The sequence below is a fragment of the Pteropus medius genome, unplaced genomic scaffold, assembly GCF_902729225.1.
Source record: "Pteropus medius unplaced genomic scaffold, Ma_sr-lr_union100, whole genome shotgun sequence".
NCBI lineage: Eukaryota > Metazoa > Chordata > Mammalia > Chiroptera > Pteropodidae > Pteropus > Pteropus medius.
Genome location: NW_024344378.1, coordinates 8615880 through 8639758, shown reverse-complemented (window position 1 = coordinate 8639758; position 23879 = coordinate 8615880). Strand labels below are relative to the sequence as shown.

The 23879-nt window shown below is 39.4% G+C and overlaps 1 protein-coding gene across 3 annotated transcripts in view; it reads right to left on the bottom strand.

The window, feature by feature from the left end:
* Nucleotides 1-430: 430 nt before the first annotated feature.
* Nucleotides 431-23879, bottom strand: part of SHTN1 (shootin 1) — a 94326-nt gene continuing 70877 nt past the window's right edge. For 2 of the 3 annotated variants that reach the window (XM_039871089.1, XM_039871090.1), the window contains 3 exons: nt 19516-19636; nt 15414-15606; nt 431-2188 (listed from right to left, as the gene is read on the bottom strand). In XM_039871089.1, the coding sequence (XP_039727023.1) occupies nt 1966-2188; nt 15414-15606; nt 19516-19636 (537 nt within the window). In that variant the 3' untranslated portion in view covers nt 431-1965. Of the gene's footprint in view, nt 2189-4723; nt 7103-15413; nt 15607-19515; nt 19637-23879 lie in introns of all 3 variants that reach the window. The other variant, XR_005654638.1, reaches the window with a different exon arrangement.

Here is a 23879-nt window from a genome sequence, read left to right as displayed (position 1 = left end):
CCCCTCATCTTGGAGGTCGCGATTGGACGGACGGACTATCAGCGCGTGCCAGCCCCCAGCCAGCAATCGCGAAACACCAGTTACAAACTAGACTTGCCTGGCCTAGCCCACACGTCTCGCCAAGCGGCTCACTTCTCACCCTGGAAATGACGGTGCTTTTATAACTGCATTATTCTGTTGATGTGTGTGATGAAATATGGAAAAGAGTACATGTCTTTATATTCCTAAATGTGTTTGACACGTGACAGCAGACTGATGGCAGATAGAGGAAGGAGGAGAGCATGAAGAAACTGTGGAATGAAATGCCTCAAAATAAACCATTTTGTGGATTATTAAAAATTACTACAGCTATCAACTCGCTATAATTTTCTTATTAAAGAACGTCAGGTTTGGGGAACTAAACCAAAAATGTCAATAACCACAATTGACCTTTAATGGGAAACTGTTGGTGCTTTTTAATAAGTGTGGTGAGGAGGGTTCAAATCACAGCATAACAGAACTTGTTTAAGTGAATTAATGCAGTTTGTAGTTAGTATACCATATCGCAGTAGTATTCAATTAGGGAAGATTACATTTGAAAAACATTACAGTTTAATTCCCCCAGGAATAAACTGATAAGTAACTGCAAAATCATCACTGGAAGAACATGTAAACAGTCAAGCATAACAAACCTACAGAAAGATAATTATCTCCAAATATAAGAAGTACATTTACCTGCCTACCCACCTCTTCAAGCCTATGCTTAGCACACGTGCAAAAATAAAGTACAATACAAATACTGCAATTATTACTATCATTTTCTTTTGCCCTTAGGTGAGAAATACCTGACAGCTACATGCTGAGCCATGCTAACAAAACGAAACCTTTCACTTTCTTTAATAGTAAAATTACCATTACTGAATCATTGTCATAAAAAAATGCATTCAAGTACATTACCACTTATTTTAAATAAACACCAATTTTGAAACAATCAACTTTGAAAAGCTGCATAAGTTTTTTAAATCCCTGATTACATTTCTATTTATTCACTGTGGTAGACTGAAACATTGTATTTTTAGAGACTAACTACCACTTAATTTCTTAAAAAAAAAAAACAAAAAAAAACACAAAACAAAAACCTGCCTAATGTAGAACAGTAGCGAAGCAAGAATATTGTGTGCTTGTCACAGTTTTTCACTGTACATAAGAACTGTGATAAAATATGGTACTCGTGCCACACTGGTATATGAGAAAACACAGTTAACTCGTAGCACAGAGCACATAGTTTACCAAGGTAATGCTCTAGTAAATTCAAGGACTGGACTTTCACCTCACTTCTGCCACCAAAGTCCTGGGGAGGCTTTGGACATGATCAATAGCATGTATTTTTTCATCTCACAGTTAACAATGTGTGTAATTAACACTGACTCTGCGACTATGGTTTGATGCCAGCTCCTGAATTTTAAGTTTATCTCAGTTATTTTTCAGAAAGTAATTTGTATGCCACAGTACCTAACAATGTCCATGCTACTGCAGTTTCTCTACCAAGAGGATCAGATTTAAAAAAAAAAAAGCTTCTTTGGGGCTTTTTAAATCACCTTAAGTTGGTCAGGTCTGTTTACCCAATTATCCGTAGCACTGGAAATTTTCAGGATTACATTTGAATAGTGGTATGCACAATACCTAAAAAGATATCAACACCTGAATTTTTTGTAACCTTCTAAAAGAAGTCACACTCAATACAGTAATTAGAAAAAAATTTTATCCTACAGAGATAAAAAAACACTACATAGAATGTGTCTTTTGCTAAACAGCTTACTTATATTTATAGGTGAACTACTTATTACAAAAGTGACACCAGAAAAGAACCTGTATTCTGAATACAGTGACGAGAACAGAATGTCTACAGCCCTTGCCAATACACCAAAACTAATCATGTGCTTATTGAAAAGGACTTATAAACATATCAGCCTTCCGGTTTACAGATCAGCAGTTGGAGCTGTCTGTGTCTCTTATTTTTTCAACGCTGTCTTCTTTGTCTTCTGGTTTAATTTCGCCGTCGTCATCCTTGTGTTGAGTTGGATCTTTTTCAGCAACCTGGTCTTTGGTTTGGGGGTTATATATGGAAACAGGATCTAAAACTACAACTGGTTCAGCTTGTTTTTCACTGTCAATGTATCGTCTCCTCCATCCAGTGTTACTGGGAGGCCTAGGGAATGAACAGTTAAACAAAACAACAAAACAGAAAATATATTCATATTCTTGGATTCAGATGAACAAAAACCCCCAAATGTTCTAAGTCTAATCAACATGCACAAAGTGGTTTTGAAGTGCCAGCCATTTAAAAAAAACAAAACAAAAAATAAAACAGCTATAAGATTACATATTAGGAGCACAAGGCCAGAAGAAAGAAGGCGGAAAAAGTCAGAGCAATTAACGACAGAAGTGTTAAAAAGCCAGACGCACCTACCTGCTTAATTACATGCTCACCTCGGGAAGTGCAAAGCTGCTTACAGATATGTTGTGCATACCTCCCCAGGCCTGTGCCCAGACTCCTCTCCCTCCTTCACTTAGCTGGAAGGAGCCAGTTAACCCCCTCCCTTGTGTCCCTGGGTACATGTGGTTGCAGATTAGCTCTGAGGAGACCGCACTGACGAGGGAACTAAATCACCCCATCTCTGATGGAAAGCTGGGAGACGTGTCAGCTGCTGCCATTACTGACAAGGAGAAATCTGGTCAGACCTGGGGAAGGGTGAGGGGAGGAACAAGGGCTGATGGGAGAACCCAGAGGATAAGCTGAAACGCTGTCACTATGAACTTTTTCTAAAAAGGAGAATCATGTTTCCTGAGAAATTTCTTATTTCAGATGCAGTCTCTTTTTCCCTAGAGGCTTCCTCTCTTCTCTTCTGATGCAAGAAGCTACTCCTTCTCAAGCCGAATATGTGAATTTCCTTGTGGAAAGAGATGTCCTGAAACACTCTTCTCTTGCCATGTGTCAGGAAATGAGGCAGTTGGCTGCACCTGGTCCTCTCGGAAGTCATGGTCAGAAGCCACCATCTACGGGTACTGGGCTGCTGACGTGGTGCCTGAAGCTGAGGGGTGTGCAGTAGGCAGGGCAGGGGCTACTCAGACTTATCTGGTCTTCTTGGAAACATGAGGATGTTAACCATGGGCCCTGTGGGACATGCACACCCCTGTCCCACGTCTGGATGTCAAGCCAGGTACCACCGAACCGTTAGCCAGACTCTGCCCAATGCCCTACCAGCATCTTAGCAGCTGACTCCTAAAGCAGGTCAGATCTGCCAGTCAGACACTCTTACCACTCGATACTTCTCCCTTGTTGGACTTACCACAGTTAAAATCAAATACGTGTAATTAGTTGTTTGATGTCTCTCTCTTCAAATAAAATGTAAGCGTCCATGAAACAGACTATTTAGCTTTGTTCACAGTTACAGCCTAGCTAGCACCTAGCACGGATCCATTTGTGGAATGAGCGAATGTGAATTAACTGCGCATGAAAGGCTCAGAATGAATGGGCAGAAACCAAAGCGCTGATGTGAGTAGGTCTGGAGGTCTCTCTCATACAACAAAAACAATGGAATGATCAACTATTGAGAAAGTGGCCTGCGTGGTCCAGCCACAGGTACAAAAAAACCTCAAACCCAGTTTTATCACTTTCTGACTAGTGCTGTGAGATTTATCCAAATGTTTGAAAACCGCTCCATCTGGCTATCTGGTTATACTGTGCGACATGGTCACCATCGTTAAGCGACTAGCAGGATTCTGTCTTCTTTGGAGGTACTAAAAGCAGAGATGGCAGGGAGCATGAGAGGAAAGCTATGCTGCAGTGAGGACAGACCCCGTTATTTTTGCCTCGATTTGGCAATGTGCTGTCCAACCACCTTGGCCAAGGATCCGTTTCTCAAGAAGTCTGTTACTATACTTTGGGAAGCAGAACGGGATGTAGTTTCCCCAGCAGTACCTGGGTTGACTTCCTCTGACCCATGCAACACCTGAATGACTGTCTCTACTAGGGTACGGTCAGAGAAGTCGACCCACTATGAGTGACATACGGGATTTATTATGGGAATTAGGCCACAGGCAATAGAAGGAGCTGTGCAAGTCTGTTGCCCCTACGTCTGATGCCGGGCCTGAAGTCGGCAGTTTTGGCGGCTAAAAAGGAAGATGATGAAAAGTGGCAAGAGACTGAAGACAGACCAGTGCTGCAGCTGTGCCTCCCACTCACTTATCCTGAAGATGCAGATGACCTGCAGGATGAGCTGGGGCCCTTCCGCGTGGAGCTGCACATGCGCCTGGGCCAAGATTTGGAGAAGCTGGAGGAGCAGGTAGGGGAAGCTGGAGAAGCCATGGGCCAACTGCTGCCACATGCCAACTAGGTGACAACGTGCATAAACTGTTAACAGAGCCTGCCTTATATGGACCTTCAGAGCATTAAAAAAAAAGGCTACTATGTCACTTCTGCCTTCTATATCTCATGCAAATGTCTCTTATGGCCAACCCTGACCTAGAGGCAAATGGGCAAGGGAAGTCTATGAATTAAGTTCCAGCCTAGCGAGGTTGTTATAGTCAAAGCCTCAGTCAAAGCCTGCACGTCGAGTCGACGGACCGACTCCACCATCTTGGGTTTGAGCCCACTGTCATACAAGCCAGCCAATCTGCTCTAAGCATGCAAAGGAGTATTCATCTCATTCTAGGTGAGCAGATTCCAGCAGCCCATACTGACCTTTATCACTTCTGTAGAACTAGCATGGATGTTTTCATGCCCCTGTGCGTGTGGTGAAGCGGTAGTGGACACGTCCTAAAAAAGCTTTCTTCACCGGCTGGAGGCGGAACACTTCCAGGAAGTGCTCTCGGGGCTTCACGACAGCAACAAATGGGTGCTGATTGAACTGAAAACTCAGAAACCTTGTACCGTCAGGCTGAAATTGTCCTGGAATTGTCTCAGTCCAAAGAATTGTTCTTTTTCTTTGAAATAAGCTTCTCAACTGCAGATTAATCTATTATTAAGTCACCTGTGGTCTACAATTTGAAAACTCCTTTGTGGATTATCACTGAACTTGGCGCAGTGGGCAATTTCTCTGAATCTACACACTGAGAGTCAGAGTAACGGTTTCTCAAGGTTGATGACCAGTGACTTAGAATCCCAATGGGTTAAAAGACTAAATGGGACTACGGCAATCATCTGGTCCAAACCGTCCTTTTACAGATGAGGAAAATGACGTTTGGAGAGAGGAAGAGCCTGGCCTAAATCATGTAGCTTATCAGAAGCAGAAAAAGAATCAGGAGTTCCTCTCTCTCCACATTCCTGCTTTTTCCACAGCACTATGCTGTTTACCACAGGCATCTTCTAGAGACACGATGATGCCGCGAGCCAATTCTGGCATGTTTACTGATTTCTTTCTCTCTGAATCTCTGTGTTCAGCTGCATCTTTCAGATATGTAAATATAAAGTCCATCCCTTCAAGTTATCCTTGTTATTTTTTCCTTTGTGACTTGTAGCTCCTCCTGGTTTGAGATCTTTAGGTCCATTCCTGGTTCCCATGGGGGGCTGCCCAAGGCTCTTTCTGGAATGAGGGGCCTTCCTGCTGGGCCTCACTCTAGCTCCATTCTTGTCTTAAGGAAAGAGCCCAAGCCCCATCAGTGATGGCACCAAGAACCCAGGCTCTTGCTCTCGGCAGCCATAGTGGCAGGTTCTAGAAGGTTAAATCTGAAGCTTCTCCCCCAAGGTAAAAGTCCCAGGCACTCAACTGCAACAATCCAATCGGAACTGCAGTGTACTATTATTCTGTTCAATTTTTATACTTTAATTCTTCATCTAAGGGCAATGGCCACAAATAAGGAATTAAAATTCGCTGCTCATGAAAAGTATGGCATTCTTCTGGGTGCTGGAAAATCTCCAAGTAAACAGGTGAGGTGAAATTAAAAAAGACTAAATCATGAGAAGTTGAGGCTGACAGTGAGCAATGATCCCTTTTCATTTCTCAGATGAAGGCACCAAAGAACAGTGAGTTAAATGATTTGTCCAAAGGTGCACAACTTGTTAATAGCAGATACTGCGAAAACTGGAATCTCGATTTCCTATATTCTTTTGCTTACCACAGCATACTAATAAGTCTTTTATGACCCATTCAGATAGATATTTTCATGGGTCATTTTAGATCATTTGCTCAAAGGCTATTTCAAGACAAGAAGAAAAACCAAAAAAGCTGAATAAAAGCTCAGAGACAATGTAGCAATCTACGCCACTCTACGAAGCAGGATGCCCAAGCACAACTCGGGCGCTCTTTGAGAAAGCAGCTACTTGTCCCCAACTGCCAGAGAGCCAGAGCGTGGGGCTTGGACAGATGGGGCCGCTTGCTGGTAAAAGCAAAGACCTGACTCCAAACTGTTCTGGTACCAGAAGAATCAGAACAATTGCAAACGATATTGCCAAAGCTGAACTTTATAAAGGACTCAGTGATTTCGCAGACTCCGTTACAAGAGATGAAAGCGTAGCATTCTCATTTTTAAAAAGCACATCATTGTTTGCATTCAGTGAAATTCCTTTCAAAATCAACTTTCCACGTTCCAATTATATTCAACAACATTCTAGCTAACATTTCGGCTGCAATTCAAATTAACTAATGCCCCAAAGAGCCCTAATAGACGTGGTTCGGAGCTCAATTGAATACAATCAAAGCTCATGAAATGGAGGGGGAAATGCTTATTTCATGCAAATTCTGCATATCACTCAAGCTTAATTTTACTGATAATATAAAGGTGGGACATTTTGAACATTACAGTGAATGAAACTTTTAAGCGGTGAGAGTTATTTTATAAAATGCTACCTCTGAAAAGCTGATTGCCAAACAGTATAAAAATGGTTGGAGGCATAAATGCCAAGTTCATTTCTATTTCACTTCTGAGGTAACTATCTTTCAAATCGCAACAGCTGGACTATTTAACGCAATCTGGTGAATCAAAGTCTAGTTCTTCTCTGGTCTCCCAGTGGGACGTCTGCATTAGTCTGTGGCAGCCATCCAGCAAATGACGCACAGCCGGACGGTCTGAACTCTGTTTCATTTACAATAAAAGTGGATAAAGCCGCAATCATATTTACCACCTTCAAGGACAGAAAAAGGAAAGATTTAAATTTGTCTTTACAAAGTAGTTTCCTGGGAAAACTCCCAAGAGAAAGTCAGTTTTATATTTTCCCTTGTGTAAAAATAAGAAGTCTTCATTTTTTTTTTTTTTCCCCCAAGCCCTTTATACAGTCGCTCCAGCAATGAACAGTCACGGCATTACAGCAGAGGCAGTTTTCACTGTTCCTCTCAGACACCCTCTTTTTCAAATTTTAATACACTTGTCCAAAATTTCCCCAAATGGAATTTGAAACACAAAAATGACACTTTCTATGTTATTACTAATTCTAACACTCTTGAATATAATGAAGGTAGAATGAAGCTAATTTCTTCTGGCTTTGTGTACTGTTTAAAACTCCATCTTAGCTCAAAGAATAAATTAGTTCATCCATTTGGGTCAGCTTCTATGTGAGGGAAAAATAGATGTAATTTTAAATTATGAAAAAGAACACTGTTAAACGACAGAACCCCACCGTGGCTGGAAATCTGACATCGCCTTCTACACGCTGACCTGCCGTCGAGATTAACGAGACTTCCTTTTCACAGAGGTAACAATGGCTGGGCACAGACCTCTGTGTCCACGCTTAGCCATATTTTCTTTAGCAGGGTAACTGCAGCGCAGGCACCTTGTGCGAGGGTTACATCGCAGACCGCAGGGCATGCTACGAAGGCTTGTGCCAGTTCTTTTATTCCTCTGGGCTGTGGACATTTACAGATTTCAAAATACGCTGGCCCGCGGAGGCTCAGGCAACTAGACTGTTCTCACCAGCAAGTCGACACGAAAAAAGCGTAAACTAAGATGGATTTTAGCTCAGGCGCAGATTCTGAAATGTGCGTGATACTTTTTTTTTTTGGCTACTTTTAAAGCTCTGTGTAATTCTGCACAAGTTTTTAAGTCACTACAGAAAATCCATTCAGATCCCAACTATTAAGAGTGAATGTTATTTAAAAGAAGTACTTTCAGAGACACAAAGTCTTTCACAAAATTCATCATATATAACACTGGCTCCTCAGAAAAGCTGCCATACACAAAATACTCGCCATTTTCATTCTAACTTTTCAGAATAATACTTTTGAATTTGTAAAGATTTTTCCTTAAATTTACTATATTATATACTTTAAACTTTTAAGATGGGAAGTCACAAATAATTCAGAGTGCTACTTTTCATATAGTTATATGACAAAGTATATTTCAAATGAAATGTGTTTATCAGGTTTCAGAAGTTAGATCAATTTATCCTTAAATCTGAAACTGAATTTAAGTTTTAGTCGGCTATTTCTACTTGAATAAATTTAAAAACTCCCCTCTACTCCACTATACACAAATAAAAGGAAACACAGAGACTATCGAAAGATATTTTTTAAAAACATTACAAAGCACCAAAAGCAATTTGGTTCTCAGTGCAGAAGTGATATATTTTATGCTAAGTCTCTTAAAATCACAGGTGTTTGCAACTGGAGGCAAATGTTAGAAGGCAATTAATTCTTTGACAGAATCGAGAATTACTCAGCAGCATTTTAAGTCATTTTGAGATTTACTCAACAGAATTTTAACACTAGGTGTTACATAGCCTCAACGATTAATCTGGAAGAAGCTGCTGTCTACACGGCAACTCAGAACACTTGTAAGACAAAACCACGGGCGGCTCTTCCGGGCTGTCCACAGGGTAACTCCTTGGGGGGTAGGAAAAAAAGACTAAGTGAGGGGATCTCAACTTCCAGAACATCCAGTTGTTCCGCTAATTTTGTTGTTAAAACTTAATGGTGCATGTGCAGGCGCACATGGGGAACCTTTGTAGTAGTGCTTTGCGGAGCAGAGCTGTTTCCTGCAGCGTCAGTTCACAATTCAGCAGTACTAAGATTACAGTGGAGAGCAAAGCAAATCCTTTAATTGTATAAGAGCGTCAGATTAAGCAGTAACTTCCATGCAGCTCGTTCTGCTAGCTAGTAGTCTCTTCCCAGAAACAAATGTTTACTAAGCACAGGGAAGTTGCCCTCCATTCCCTCCTCCACACCAAGCACACATGCACGTGTCTGCGCGCGCGCGCACACACACACACGCGCGCGCGCACACACACACGCGCGCGCACACACACACACACGGAGAGAGGAGGAGAGGTGGAGATGCGGAAATGGTGGAAATGGAAACAAGAAAAAGAAGACATATCCCCCCGCCACGGGGACTGAAGGAACGCTCCTGCTTGGACGAAATGTTGACCCAAACCTCTCTTGAGGAACAGTTACACGACCGACCAAATGAATTTGAGGCAGGTTTCCCAAAAAAGTAAGTTAAAGAATCTCAATTTCTATTTAGTAACATATTCCAAATGCTCAGATTCTCTGGCTCCAACCTGAAAGGGCAGGCTTTTCCATTTCATTTTTCTACATTAGTTTCATACTGGAAAGAACGAAACAAAACTGAAGAGACCAGTCAGAGGTCAAATGATCAAAATCAATCTGACTTTTAATTCAAAACCCGAAAGGCAATTTGAGTTTTTTCTTTTACAAAAATGTTTGGTCACATTAACCAAGCAATATCTAAAATTTATCTTTTATCGACTACCCTTTGGTGTTCAGTTAATGGCCCAAACAAGGCGATTCTTAAAAAAATAAAACTGTGTGGGGCCAAAAGTCAACATGTATTTAGAAATACCACAGATCTAGAAATAAAATGCAAATTAAAATAAAAATGGTTTCATTGGAAATGGACATTTTTCAATTGAAATGAAGTCCTGTAATTGCTACATGGGTTTTTGTTTTTTTAAATTCTTCCAGGGCACAATGTGACCCGTTTTGACCTCCCAAACAAAAAAGGCAAGCTAGCTGCCTGTCTGGTGGTTAAAAAGGGAATTTAAAGGAGCTTGGTAAAGCTTAGAATCTGGGGGAGCCCAGTGAGTGAAAAGAAGCATGATGAATTAAAGAAGTGTTAACTAGAAGGGTCTCTGGTGCCTTATAAGCATCTTTGAGAATGACCGAGAGATTACACAGCTGTGAAATCACTGCAAATCACGCCACTTTCGAATGGGTTCTCCCTTTCGAAGCAAAGTTTTACAAAAGTACTGTAACTAGATGAAGTGAAAAATCATCTTCGAAGATGACCGCTTTGTTTAGTTGTAACTGTCAGGAAGTTATTCACCTTCCTGAAAGGAATTAGTAGGAAAAGTGAATGAACATGGTTGAAGAAAGCTCAGTTCGAACAACTATGGTCACTTCCAGATGAGACTGTTCCGAGAAAAAAAGCGAGATGGCAAGAACCCAAGATACCCTCAGGCCTCTGCCTGCCTGTGATACAGAACTCTGAGATCTGCTCATCTCTTCCTCCACCCTGAAGGCTCACTTGTCCTGCCTTTCTTTATAACAGAGATGCCCTAAAACATGACGACAAATGGACACCTAAGCACAAACTCAAAAAGCTACCCGATAATCGACCAAAGGTGGAGCTGCCTCAAAGAGGTACAGCATAAGGTGGCTGCAACACTAACATTTCCTTTTGGCTATGGAAGGTATGAAACAACTGGATTCACCATGAGTCAGCTTTCTGTTATCATATTATATTATCATTTAGTAAAGCACCTAATGCAATGATTAAAGTTGGATGTTTTCTAGGTATTTGACTTACGGGAAGAAACTATTCAGCACGTGTGAAATGTCAATTAATAAAAAATATGTATTTGATGTGGTAATTTCCAAAGTTTAATTGTGAAGCATGTCCCTTTATTAGACATGTGACCCCAAAAACATTAAAATAATTTCTTTCGAAGTACTCTTTAAGTCTTCTTGTTAATTCGGATGGGCTCTCCTTTCCAGAATTCTTTGTTTTACTGGGTAACATTTTCTTCCCTTGGCAAGAGATGTTTTAATGGCTTACATTAGCCTTAAGAAGAGGAGGGAGAACGGAAGAGATGACATCACCTACAAGTATGTAGGGTCAGAGGGGCAGAACGTAGCACAGGGCTAATGGGGCGACTGCAGAATCGCTGCTTTCCGCAAAAGAAAACTCATGGGCACCTTCTTCCCTCCTATTCCTCGAGCTTTTACTATGCTCACTGCAATATGCTGTAGTTCAAAAGCATGGGTTTTGGAGAGAGAATGAAAAAGGTTCAAATGAAATCAGAGTCCACTATCGATTACAAACAAGATTTTGGGCAAACTGCCTCACCAACCTCAGTTTTCTCATCTGTGAAATGGAGGTATGTCTATTCTGTACATGTGGAAGAATTAACATAATATATGAAAGCACCTGGCTTCAAGAAATGTTAGTGAAATACAATAACAACAGCAAAACATCACAGAAGCAAATTCCGAAATCCGGAACCTCCAAACTGGAAAATGGTCCCATTACCTATAGCCTCCATCTATAATCAGTGTCTGCGCCCTGTGCATATATTATGGAAAAGCAATGGTTTAGAAAACTGATCACACTCTGTTTCTTTGTTACTGCATCCAGTCTACAGACTTTTACTAGTGAAAACAGAAACCATTCTTGTTTTTCTGACCCTATGCAACACTCGGCCTGTTTTCAGGTACTGCAGCTGTCTGAAAATAATAAAAGTTATCTTTTAAAAATTCCATAATTTGGCATTTTCATATTTTATATTGACTATCCCACCCATTGAGATTAGCTTGAATCTGACACTGTCAGATTACTCGAAATCAAAAGGAAAGAGCATGAAAGCAAAAACAAATTTATACAGTTCATTTGGTTGGCCAGCTGTTTACCCCTCACAGCATAAAAGGAGAGTATAAGCATAACTCCTGTCTAAATTATAGTCAGAATTAATGAAATTCAAATTCTCTGTTAGATTTAATGTATCATTACAAGATAGTATATACTTATGAGAAATAACAGGACACAAATATTCTAAAGCTATTATTAAAATAGAAATAAAAACAATTAGGCTTCTCCAAGTCCTGATTATCTTTTTCTCTCTTTTTTCCAAAAAAAAAAAAAAAAACCAAAAAAAAAAAAAAACAACTTGCTTTGCTTAGGCTGGTGACAAGAATGTTAATTTTAATTAATCCTTGTTTAATTAAGTATTAAAGGTGTCTCTTGCCCTCTTATAAGTCTCTAGGAAATAAATCCATATACTGTATGTATCTCTGGCTCTATAATTTACCAGACAGGAGTTACTCAATTATTTGGAATACACACATATGTTGATTTTCAGAATTTATTAAAAGAAAAAATATTTCCAGGAATAGCTTGATGTTATTTTTCTGGTTAAGTGAAGATCTTATACAGAAAACATCTTTGTTTCTACTCTTACTTTAAAATCTCTCTTAGAAGATTAGCAAATTTTCCTGTCCACCTGAGGCCAATCAAGAGCGAATATTTGAATCTTCCTTTTACACTGGGTATTCTGCTGTCTCTGATAACTTTGTCTTGTGTAAGTACAAAGATGCAGAAGAAGTATGCAAGACTCAGCTGAATGTAAATGACTCCTGGGCATTTAAAAAATGTTTAAAAATAACAGATAACGCCAACCGAACAACAAACAAAAATCCCTAATGTTTAGCTTGTGATTGATGAATAATGGGAAAATGCTGGTTAATTGAGTATTCCCAATAATTGATAATGTGTTGTTTGGTTGATACTAAAAATGTACTCATTCATTCACTTATTCAACAAGTATTTACTGAGAATCTATCATAAGGCAAGAATTCTTCCAGGTGTTTGAGATACACTTGAGAACAAAACAGACAAAAAATTTCTACCTTCATGGAGCTTACATTCTACCAGAGGAAAAGAGAAAATAAGCAGGAATATAATAAAGTAGATAGTATATTAGAAGATAACTGCTATGGGGAAAAATGGAGTAGGTTAAGGGGGAATCGAAGTTTATAGGAAGATGAATTACGATTTTAAATATGGTGGTCGGGGCAGGCCTCATTGAAAAGATGACGTTTGAGCGAAGAAATGATGGAGATGCGATGGTAAGTCATACAGCTGCAGGGAGAAGGGCATTCTAGGCAGAGGGGACAGCAAAAGCAAAGGGCAAGGGTGGATCAATTCCTGGCCAGAGAGGCCAAGCTGAAGGGAGGACAGGAGGGTAAGATGGTAGGAACTGGCTCGCGCGCGTGCACGCGTGTGAGCATGTGTGTGTATGTAATGATGTATGTCCTAAAGCCTACTGTGTCATATCCTCCCTGGACCTTGAGCCAACAGTGGCACTCACCTGAAACACTGTGGTGGTGTCACCACAGATCAAAATAAAGATGCAATTACTACAGCGCAGATAGTTTTAAAAAGCAAAGGAAACGTTTCACTTTTTAACTGCTTATCTGACTTCGAAGTGTTCTGACAATTCAGGTCTATGGGGTAAGATAATGTCGTTGCCTCTACCTTGTGGTTTATATAACAGAGTGAACTTATTATTCAGAGGCCGCCAGAAACAGCCCTGAAAGTAACCCTTCTCATTCCTGGCAGCTGGACGAGTTTCAGGGAATCCTGATAAATCATGAGTTTTTACTTTTAAAACTTACATGTAACTACATTAGGTCATACTTCTTTTCCTCATTAAAAAGCTAGGTTTACACATGAATGAAGTGTGCCATCTGGGAAGGGAATAATTACCGTGTACAAACACAAAATACTCAGATTCATTCGGATAGTCTAATGGTATTTAAGAAACAGGTTTTTCAGAAAGGTACTCTTTGCTAAATAACTTTCAATATGAAAATACATGGCATTAGTTATTTCAGCTGAAGAATGTCAAGAACTGAATAATCAAGCATTAGGTTACAAAATTTAAAAGTTAATACAGCAGCAGAGAGTATTTGTATTAATGCTTTAAGTAGATAAATTAAATTGAAATGTGTCTCTTAAGCAGCCATTGAACAAGCAAGATGAGAAATAAATTGAGCTTCACATAGGCCTTTGTGGCATCTAACAACTGTCAACACATGGATCCTTTTCACTGTCAATTCAACACATATTTTGCAGACCTTGGGCCTGCAATTATTTCATTTCCTTTCTTGGGAATGTAATTTCCACTTACTTTTGGAGAATAAAAGGCAGACAAAAGGAGGAAGGAGTTGCAGTATTTTCTGATTAAGATTATCTGTGTAAAATGGTAAAGGAAAAAAATCTATACACACACACTGAAGCATTTCTCAGAAACTAACTTGTCTCAGCCAAATTGCTTTTGTGTCTGGATATTGGTTCAAATGTAGCCAGATTGTTGATGTCAAATTAGGTGTTAAATAAATTTAATAGGAAACATGAAGAATGAATATAGATCATCTTTCTGTTAGAACTGTTCAAATGACTGTAGTCAAAAGGAAGGAAGCACATGACTGCAGGAGAAAATGTGCTCTTAAACACAATGAAATTAGATAAAACTGTAAATCAGCAAAGCAGGCCTTTCACTCCAAAGGAGAAAAAAAAAAAAAGTTAATAGTACCAATGGGAGAAATGCAAGAGTGGAAGAAAATACCAGTTGGCAAAAACAGACGTAAATTGAATTTCAACTTCATTTGTCCAGGCTTCACCTTTTAAACTAAGACAAGTAGAACTACAAAAAAAGCATTCTTTCTCTCCCGATAGAACAGGAAATCAGAGGTTTAATGAACTGTGATTATAATATTCAGCTGATCTGATTTGTCTCACCTCTTCTTTTTCTTTAAGTGACAAACCCACTGACATCCTGGCAAGGGAACTAAAGCAAAACTAGACTAATTTCAAAAAGAGGCTGCCATTGTTATAAAACAAACTGATCATCTACTAGATCTGTCAGAAACACATTCAATAGCAGGATTAACTCTGTGACAAAGTGCCACTTTCAAGCAAGTCTATAGATAACTCTTTATCTATGTTTCTATCCTCGGGATAGAGCAATATTAAGGCACCTCTTTAACTGAGGGCAAGAAAATAAGGTTGTAAAAATGTACCCTTCAAAGTATGTCAGAAGAGCTAGATCTTCTGAAAGATCTAGTATCTTCTTCAGCTGCTCACGAACCATTAAGAGGGATGATCTAATCGTTTAATCTTGAAAGACTGATGAAGTGTCTTCTGATGCTGAACAATCACCATCGAGGCCAATTTTGTGTAGAAGAACCTGATTACCAAATCAGCTTGGGGGCAGGAATTCTCTTTCCACATATCTGCTTTGGATCAGAATAAGACCTCTAAGCTAGGAGCCTAGAATCAAAAGTTGGCTCATCGAACAAAAGAAGAGTATTCATTGGCTAACCAAATAAAATCTCTCCAAAGAGAAATAAAGCAAAGTAACATACGTGTTAGTTATTACAGATTCTTCCACACACTATTTAGTAAAGAGCATCATTACTTACTGAAACGTAACCTTGGAACTTGTGCATCCTTCCAATTTACACGCCCCTTCACCTGGCTCAGGTGTCAGGGGGGACGGGCTGTTGAATTCTGCCTCCAGAGTTTTCTTGTTCAAGGCTGTTTTTGTTACACTGGATACAGAACCCAACACCGGCATGGATTTGGACTCTGAGGTTGCTAATATCCCGGTTGGACCTTAAAACCAAACACATACCTCAAGTTTAATAATTCTGTGCAATGTTGATTAATATGGTACTGAAAAACAGATTAGCTGAAAATCCCTCAGGAAGTGAAAAGGCCGAGTTTTGTTAAAAATTTCAAGAGCATGCTGGAAAATGTTCCTATTAGAAATTCGCTCTGCTCTGGAGGTACTACTGCTTTTCAATGCACCAGGACCACGCTGAGAAATTGTGTACGGACCTTTAAGAACCCACAAAACCCCAGGCCATGGTTCCCTTGCTGACCAGAGTCCTTAGAAATACTGGAATTGTGAAAACTCTTTTCTTCTCAGAGTATGGCTTTCTGACAGCCCTGCTTGAACCATTTGGCCTCTCAAGAGTTAATTCCTCCCAAAACTCAGCTCTGCATTTTAAACGCAAAATGGACTGATGTCAAAAGGCTCTTTTTAAAAGGCTCATGAAGGCTTCTTGAGCATTAAAACAGCTTTTATGAACATTTTCATTTTAATGTGATTGAGAAGTAAGTGGCTTTATTTCCTGTTAATATACAGACACAGGATTATAAAATTAAGTAGCAAAGAGTTTGGCTGTTTACCTTTTAGACTTTTCTGCTCTTTGGGACAGGATTAAAAACTGTAATAGGACTTGTTACTGAAATTATTGGCATATTAACCTAAAAATTCTGGGCACGATTTATTATCTATCTTTAGTTAGAAAGATACTACCCTAGACAGTTTCTTTTTTTCTAGCAAGATTCTAGTATGTCTTTCTTGAAACTTCGGAAGATCCCTGTAAAACAAATAGATTCATGACGTCACAAACGTACGAATACAATTAGAACTTCTAAAAATAAAGCTAGAGGACCACTTTGAAAGGTGCCAGTAAGAGAAGGACAAAATTTGGGAGTCTCTTCATCCTGAAGATACGTCAGACCGTCTCCCAACGTGGAAAGTGGTACTAGCTAGCCAATCCAAAATGCTAGCTAGTCCCTGATCATCAGCATTAAGCTCTGGAATTTTATTCTTACGTTTGTATATAAATGTGTCTGATGTATTACAACAGCATAACATACAAACTCCAAAAATGAAGTTCCAATTTGCAAAATCTACGTACGAGGATCTGGAAGGCTGCTCAGCCATTCTGTTGTGGCGCCTCCTCTAGCCTTAGCCCTCCGACCGGACCTGGCAGAAAGCCTCAGCTCACAAAGCATCGGTGTCTGTCTGACTCATCCGTTTCATCTACACCATGTGGGCGGACAGCTTTATTGATAGTACCGATCGTGGGAGTTCAAAAGGCCTTTCCCTCCCACCTTTGTTAAGCCTCATGTTGCATAAGGATGTGAGAGAAAAGAGAGATGAGCAGAAGGATCAAGAAAGAAAGTTCCAGAAAATATAAAGATCCAGTTGAATTCAAGGACTGCTTCAGAGCAGCTCCATCCTGCCGTTGGGTAACTGTGGACTGTAACACTAGACAGCTTTAAACGATCTATCCTTGTGGGAAAGCAAGACCCGTTTCTAAATACACCAGCGCCTGCTACTTGTGCTGCAACTGAAGCCAGTTAAAAAAGAGGGTGAGCTACTCCACAGCTCTCATTTTTCTTACATACAAAAAGAAAAGAATGGATGATGTTTATTATTATTATTATTATTATTATTATTACATCTTGTTAAAGCTACTCAGTGTTTTCCAAGAGGCACCTGCAGCTCAGTTTGGTGGGCCACAAATCTATGTAAAACAAGGGAATACCAGGTCCATAAGAAAAATTCTAAAGAAAAAGGTGCTTCGCTGGCCCCTGGGCTATCGAGATAACAACTAATTTGGGAGCCGAGCTCTGCGAACCTCAGGCTGCCTCTTAGGACGCTGTTCTTCTCGACTCTGTGACCTCACACTTAGCTTTGCCATAATTTGCTCTCACCACGCAGCTGTGCTGTTTTGTGTCCTAATTCACCCCCGTTACCCCAGAATCTTCACTGTCATTCCATGACCTTTATTAAAAGATTTACATGGTAAATATCTCTTCCCGTTTGACAGTAGAATATCTATACCAATTTTTTTTTAAAAAAAGGTATTCCTTTTACTAGGTGATAAGAGGTTATAGGTTTGTTCCCTATCTTACCCCCTCCTTTTTTTTTTTTTTTGTTGCTTTGGCTACTAGGGAGCTCAAAAGGAAATTTCTGCATAATTCTCCTAAGTATGTATTTCCTCTCGACCCTGCCAATTAGTTTTTATTTCTCAGTCCAAATATTGATTTTATTGAATATAGATTTCTTATTCTAATTTTCCTCAAATGATATGTTGAATATATGTATACTGGTAGAATATATCCAATAAAAAAAAAGAGACTCGCCATGCCTATAAAATGTGTTCCTACCTTCCCTATATTTTGAAATATTTAAATTTCTGCACTGACTAAAAGGAAAATGTTTCCTTGTTTCTCCCATTGAAAATTAACTCTGAAATAGGGAGTGCTGCATGTTTGACCAAATTCATGAGTGAAGTAAGAATATCTCTGGAGGAATAAAAAGGTCAGTAGCAAAATACAAAATGTAAATGGCGGAGCTCTAAAATGCCATCCGCAAAGTCCTGAAAATTAATGATGGCTACATGAGCACTCTAATGATGAAATATAGGAAAAGTCACAGCACTGACGAAGTCACAAAATGAATAAACATTCATTATGGAGGCCGGTAAATGCTTGTAAAGCAATCCTAAGGAAAAAAATCTCTATGGCACCTCTTAATTTTCCGGAGAGGTAGTTATTTGGGGGAGGTGGTTCTTATAGGATAATAACAGCAGAATTTCCAGACCAAACCAGAAAATGACGAATTTTTTAAAGAAGGAAACAAAGGCTTCATCTTTTTAAAATAAAGGTTTGGCTGGTATTATGTAGCTTTCAGTTTAAGGAACCAATTTCCTCAATTGTTTGAGTAAATCCCTATGTGAAAACTAGAGCTTGACTACCATAAACCCAAATCTTTAATAGTCTAGCAATCTAAACTTGACGTAAACATGACAGCAATGCAAATTAAACTGTTTTAATGGACTAGTTGGAGTTGACTGAACTGAGTCTAAAAGATTCAGCTTACTAGCTATGGTTGCTGATGAATTTCACTTTAGTTTTTCAAAGCCAGACTCCTGGCCACAAAGTTTCTGCTAATGACCTTGACCAAAGTGATGGAAAAACGCTGAAAACGCAGTTAATTTTGCAACAGATTCTGAGGTGTACCATGACACAAATGCAAACTGTGAGCTCAAGACTTGCTCAGGTGGTCATCTATAGCTGCTAAGCACTGGAATTTCTCATTCATTTGGTGCACAGGCAGAGACAATAGACCAAACGGATCTGAAGAATCAAGATGATTTCTCTGCATTTGTAACTGATGTTAATTACTACTATTTCTACTAATTATTGTGTGCTGACTTTGTGCCAGGCACAGTGCTAAACGCTTTTTATATATTGACTTACTTAATCCTTTGAGTAATCCTGTGAGGTACTGCTTTTATTATCGTTACCTTATAGATGAAGAAACTGAGGCACAGAGAGGTTGAGTAATTTGCATAGGAGCAAGCAGCACGTAAATGGTGGAGCTAGGATTCACTCTTACTGTCTGGTTCCAGAGCCTGTACTCAATGCTACATTTTGCCAAAGCCCATCCTGAGTATCTGCACGAATGCATCTTGCATTAAGCAAAGCAGATGTATAAAAGCCTGATGACCTACAAATAAATAAGTAAACATCCCAGTCAATAAAAATACCTAAGAGTTCTTATACAATACCCATAAGTACCTTTGACCATCCAATACTTCTCATTCACATTAAAAAAATTTAATAATTTTAAAAAGATGATTTCATGTTCTAAATGAACTTAAAGGAAGATGTTGCAAAGAGGAAGAATAGAGCTGTGGAGAATTCAAACCAGCTTACTACTGCTATCTGCTTCTGCTGTCACCTTTCTGCGACGCAAAATCCTTTCTAACTCAGTTTCACTGTGTTCAGTGTCAAGGGATTTTAAGCTTCTTGAACTAGTGGATTTGTTAAGTGTCCCCTAAAGTGAAAACAAAACAAAAACAAAAAGGTTAATGTCTTAATACAATATACAAAAGAATATAAAAATCAAATCAGCAAAACATTACCAGAATTTGAATGGATTAGGAAATAAAATGAACTCTCTCTCTCTACACGTTTTTTCATGTGTAACACCTATTATTGGATCATTTAAGAAGACGCTATTGAAGATGTAAGATGTTAGCTTTCATACCAAAAGAACAGTACGAGAACACCTCTTGATGAGCTAACTATATGAAATTCAGTGGTGGGAAGGTACTTGTACACCGATGATTAAGATTCTGATGTGTGTTGATTGGCTGCTTGGGGAAGAGAAGGGATATAGTGAACTCACCTTAGAAGGTTATCCTGATACAGCAGCCACAAGCTACTGAACCCAACTCCTTGTGGCACTGAAAAATGTGTGGCTGATTCTTCAGAGAGAAAGACCCTGGCTGCACTATTGGTGATAATGGTGTCATGGCTGCCAAAGAAGGCACATAATGCTCTCCAGCGGCCTACTCAAAGAAGTGATGCACTGAGCACACCTTGACTTCATTGTGAAAGAGGCAAGCAAGGGCCCGGCTTCACAATTCCATAATTCTAGCAGCAGAGGCAGTGAATGTATTATTCAGGGGCCAGAAGATACTGAAGGATACAAGAGATGCTGTAAAACTGTGCTCCTGATAAAATTGCTATTGACTTTCAAGATGACAGAGAAAGACCCAGGCAGTGGTTTCCTGCCCTGGCTCCTTCAGGAAGTATATTATGAAGGGAGAGCTAAGGCTTTCCACCTCCATCACCAGTCAAGCACAGAACACCAGGTGATGTATTTCTTACACATAAGGATTTAGCACCCAACCATTACAAGTGGTCCATTTCTGCATAAGAAATACCCACTATTTCTTTGAAATTGTCCTCCTTAGCCATACTGCAGACTTGGTGAGAAAAAATGCCAGGAGAACCACCGTATTTTGACAAGAGCAAATCAGAACCTCAAGTTTGGTATAACTTGCCAGACTTCATGCCATAGTCAGAAGGCAGTTTTTGTACACCGAGGCTGACAACCGGCCCAGCCTTTGTCACTTCTGAACTCACTCTGGATTTGCCTTAATCCTGCCCCCAGTCCCCAGCTAATTTCCTGAGGATTCTCAGAATCCCACTTGCTAAAAATGGTAACTCATGTTTCTTCTTTAGCCTATAAAACAAAAAGTAGTTTGTAAAATTAGGTGATTACAAATCTCACATGATATAGGCTATTACATTGCTTTGTTTAGAAAGGTTCCCCCTCCGCCCACCCCAACCTGCATAAAATTATAGAAAAGCAGTCTGTTGTCAGGGAGAAACTTGACTAACAAGATTAGGAGATTATATTTTTTTGCTGTCAGATGCCTAACCAAAACTGATGCGTTAAGTACTTAGATAAGGCTCATATTTTAATCAAGCGTACTATTTTTCCCTACGCCCCCCCGAAGTACCTCTTTCTGCTTTTCATTTATTGAAAATATCATAAAATATAGTCAAAGGAAAATCATAATACATGTAACACTATAAAGGCTCATTTCATAATTTAAAAATTACTTAGTTTATGTAATCGTTAACAAACACGTCTGTATCTACTCACCAAGAGTTACATATCTTACTATTCAGGTAGCATACACACTGTTATGGGAAAGAAAACAGAACTAACGCCAATTAAGATAACTTTTTAAAAATGTACTAGAAAAACTGTTCCCAAATCATTTGTGTTTATAATTTTTAAAAACTTAACAGCGGTTAGATATGTAAATAGATATTTGAAAGACTTACTGGCCATTACTATTAAAATAACTCATAGAATGACTGCATTGTTTGAATGTCAAGGACATCCTATGTGATTTTTTCCAATGGCTGGAGTTGACACAAGGATGTCTTTTATTGAAGAATGTGTTTTTCACAATATTATCTATTTTTCATTTAGATAACAGCATTATTTCCCCGAATTCCTGATTGCAGTAAACTATCCTCTCATCATACTTGATGCTGAAGGAATCCATTTTCCAAGTTCTAATTCTTAAATCCCACACTTTTTTCTCTATTCACTGACTATGTTTGCTTTAGCTAATATATGAGTAAACTTTAAATAGAGGTTTCTGCATATGACTCTCAACAGAAATGACTAAGCAGCTCAGCTAATAAAGTACTTAGATTGTCTTAATTATCTATTTATATTGTAATCATAGATTTTGAGATTCAGAAATTAACCTAGAAACCACAATTGGTACACACAATTCCTTCAGTTTACAGAGAAGAGATTCAAACTCAGTGAGCCTCAGGGTTTGGGCCAGGTCCCATGATAAGGCAGTGATAGGGCTGGACTTTGAACTTGGCTCTTCCGGCTCCCAAACCTGTTCTCCATTCCTACTTTAACCACTTTGATCATTTAACCACCTTAGTCTCCGTTAGTTAAATGTTCACAATGCTGATTAACCTAATTGTCAGGTAGCAAAACCAACTGAAAAACTGAAGATATTCGAGAAAGACCTGTAAGAGAATTTTTTAAATGCTGTTTTTGTTTCTTTGATTTAGAGGCAACTGAACTTGAAAAGAGACTTTTAGTTTAATTTGTACTGATTTATTCTTTAGAAATTGCCATTTCCACTTTGAGTGACTTAAATGACTCGGGAAGACTCAAGTAGGTTTCTAACACCTGAAAACCCTTGTGGGACTATGAAAAATGACCTATATACTTTTTATCTACAATATACATAGCTTTAAAAAGTAAAGTATAAATAGCCTTGGAAAAATGAGTTCAGTCAACACAGAGACTTTAAAAATTGGCTTGGAAACTGTACAACTCAAAATAGAGTGAGGCTTTCCAAACGAGAAATTTGTTTTCTGCCCATATGCTAACTTTTAGCAACTGGCGAAGTCTCTAAATCATGAATGCTCTTTACAACTCAGGTCACATTTCGTTCCAGCCATACACCCCACACAGAGTTTATTCCTGGTCTCTGTTCTAGGAGAGAACTGATCACAGTGTTTGTTGGTTTCTTGACATCTCTTGGTACAGGTGCTCGCTTTCCCCCGGAGGCCACAATCTTTAGGCTTTTCACGTTCTTTTCATGTTTGTCTCTTACATGCCTCAACTGTGAGGGTGGTGATCTGTGCTTTGCTGGGTACCAACTTTGATAACCCTAACGGTCTCAACTCCAGCAAGAAGCACCCACAAAGCCCCATCTGCGAGGGACTTCCTTTCTCTCTCTTACAAGGAGTTGTGTGGTTTCTTAGTGCCAAGTGACTAGGAGTTACAAATGAGCCATCGTTCCTTAAAGGAACTTCCGTGGGGGTAGCAGAGAGTTGCCATTTGGAAAAAAAGAGTCGGGGAGAGCACTACGCATCCCACTTCTTAAAAAACTGAATGCAAAAATATAATGTTGTCAGAATAACAGCTATAGTGATATATCGATGCCAGATAAGGCAGAGAAATCGAATGATAAACCCAGCACAAGGAGGACAGGGGCAGTTTGCAGAGAAGAATGATGTTTTGACAATCTTTATAATTTGTAAATTATTTCACATAGAAACCTATTTCACAGATTTCTCTCCTTAAAGTGGCACAAAATTATAGTGAATCGGATTGTATAATGAATATGACCATTAAGAGTAATGCTGCGATTCAGTAAACCTGCTATACCACCCAGCACTTGGGGATCAGGATATCCCGGGCGATCAAATTTCATATGCATCTCATACAGGCGTCTGATTTTTCAAATAAACCTAATTTTTAAAAAAATCGAACTCAGAGAGTTTACTCTTTCTTTGATGATCAGAACTCTGCTCTAGAATCTCAGTGTCCCTGGGGACATTCCTGTTCATCTTCATGAACAGGAATTAAGGAAGTAGCATTCTAACGCAGAGACCATGAAAGGGACTATCACAGGGAGTTCCCCTTAACTGGCTAACGAAGTTTTCTCATTGAGTCCATTAGGTGATAGCCACAGGCTTCTTCACTGGTTTTAACACTTTACTCTGTAGGCACACCAGCACCGTCCGCCAGTGCTGTACCTCTCACCTAAAACTAAAGCAAACTAATTAAGCCATGCTCTGTGAAGTCTACTGTTTCCTGCTTTATGAAAGTCATTCTGTTTACCACAATTATGGGGACGTCTACACGCGATGCAATGGCACAGTAACAACACACATGGGAGTATCAGCTTCGTACCTCCACCCCCATGTCTGCTGACCTGCATACTCACTGGTAC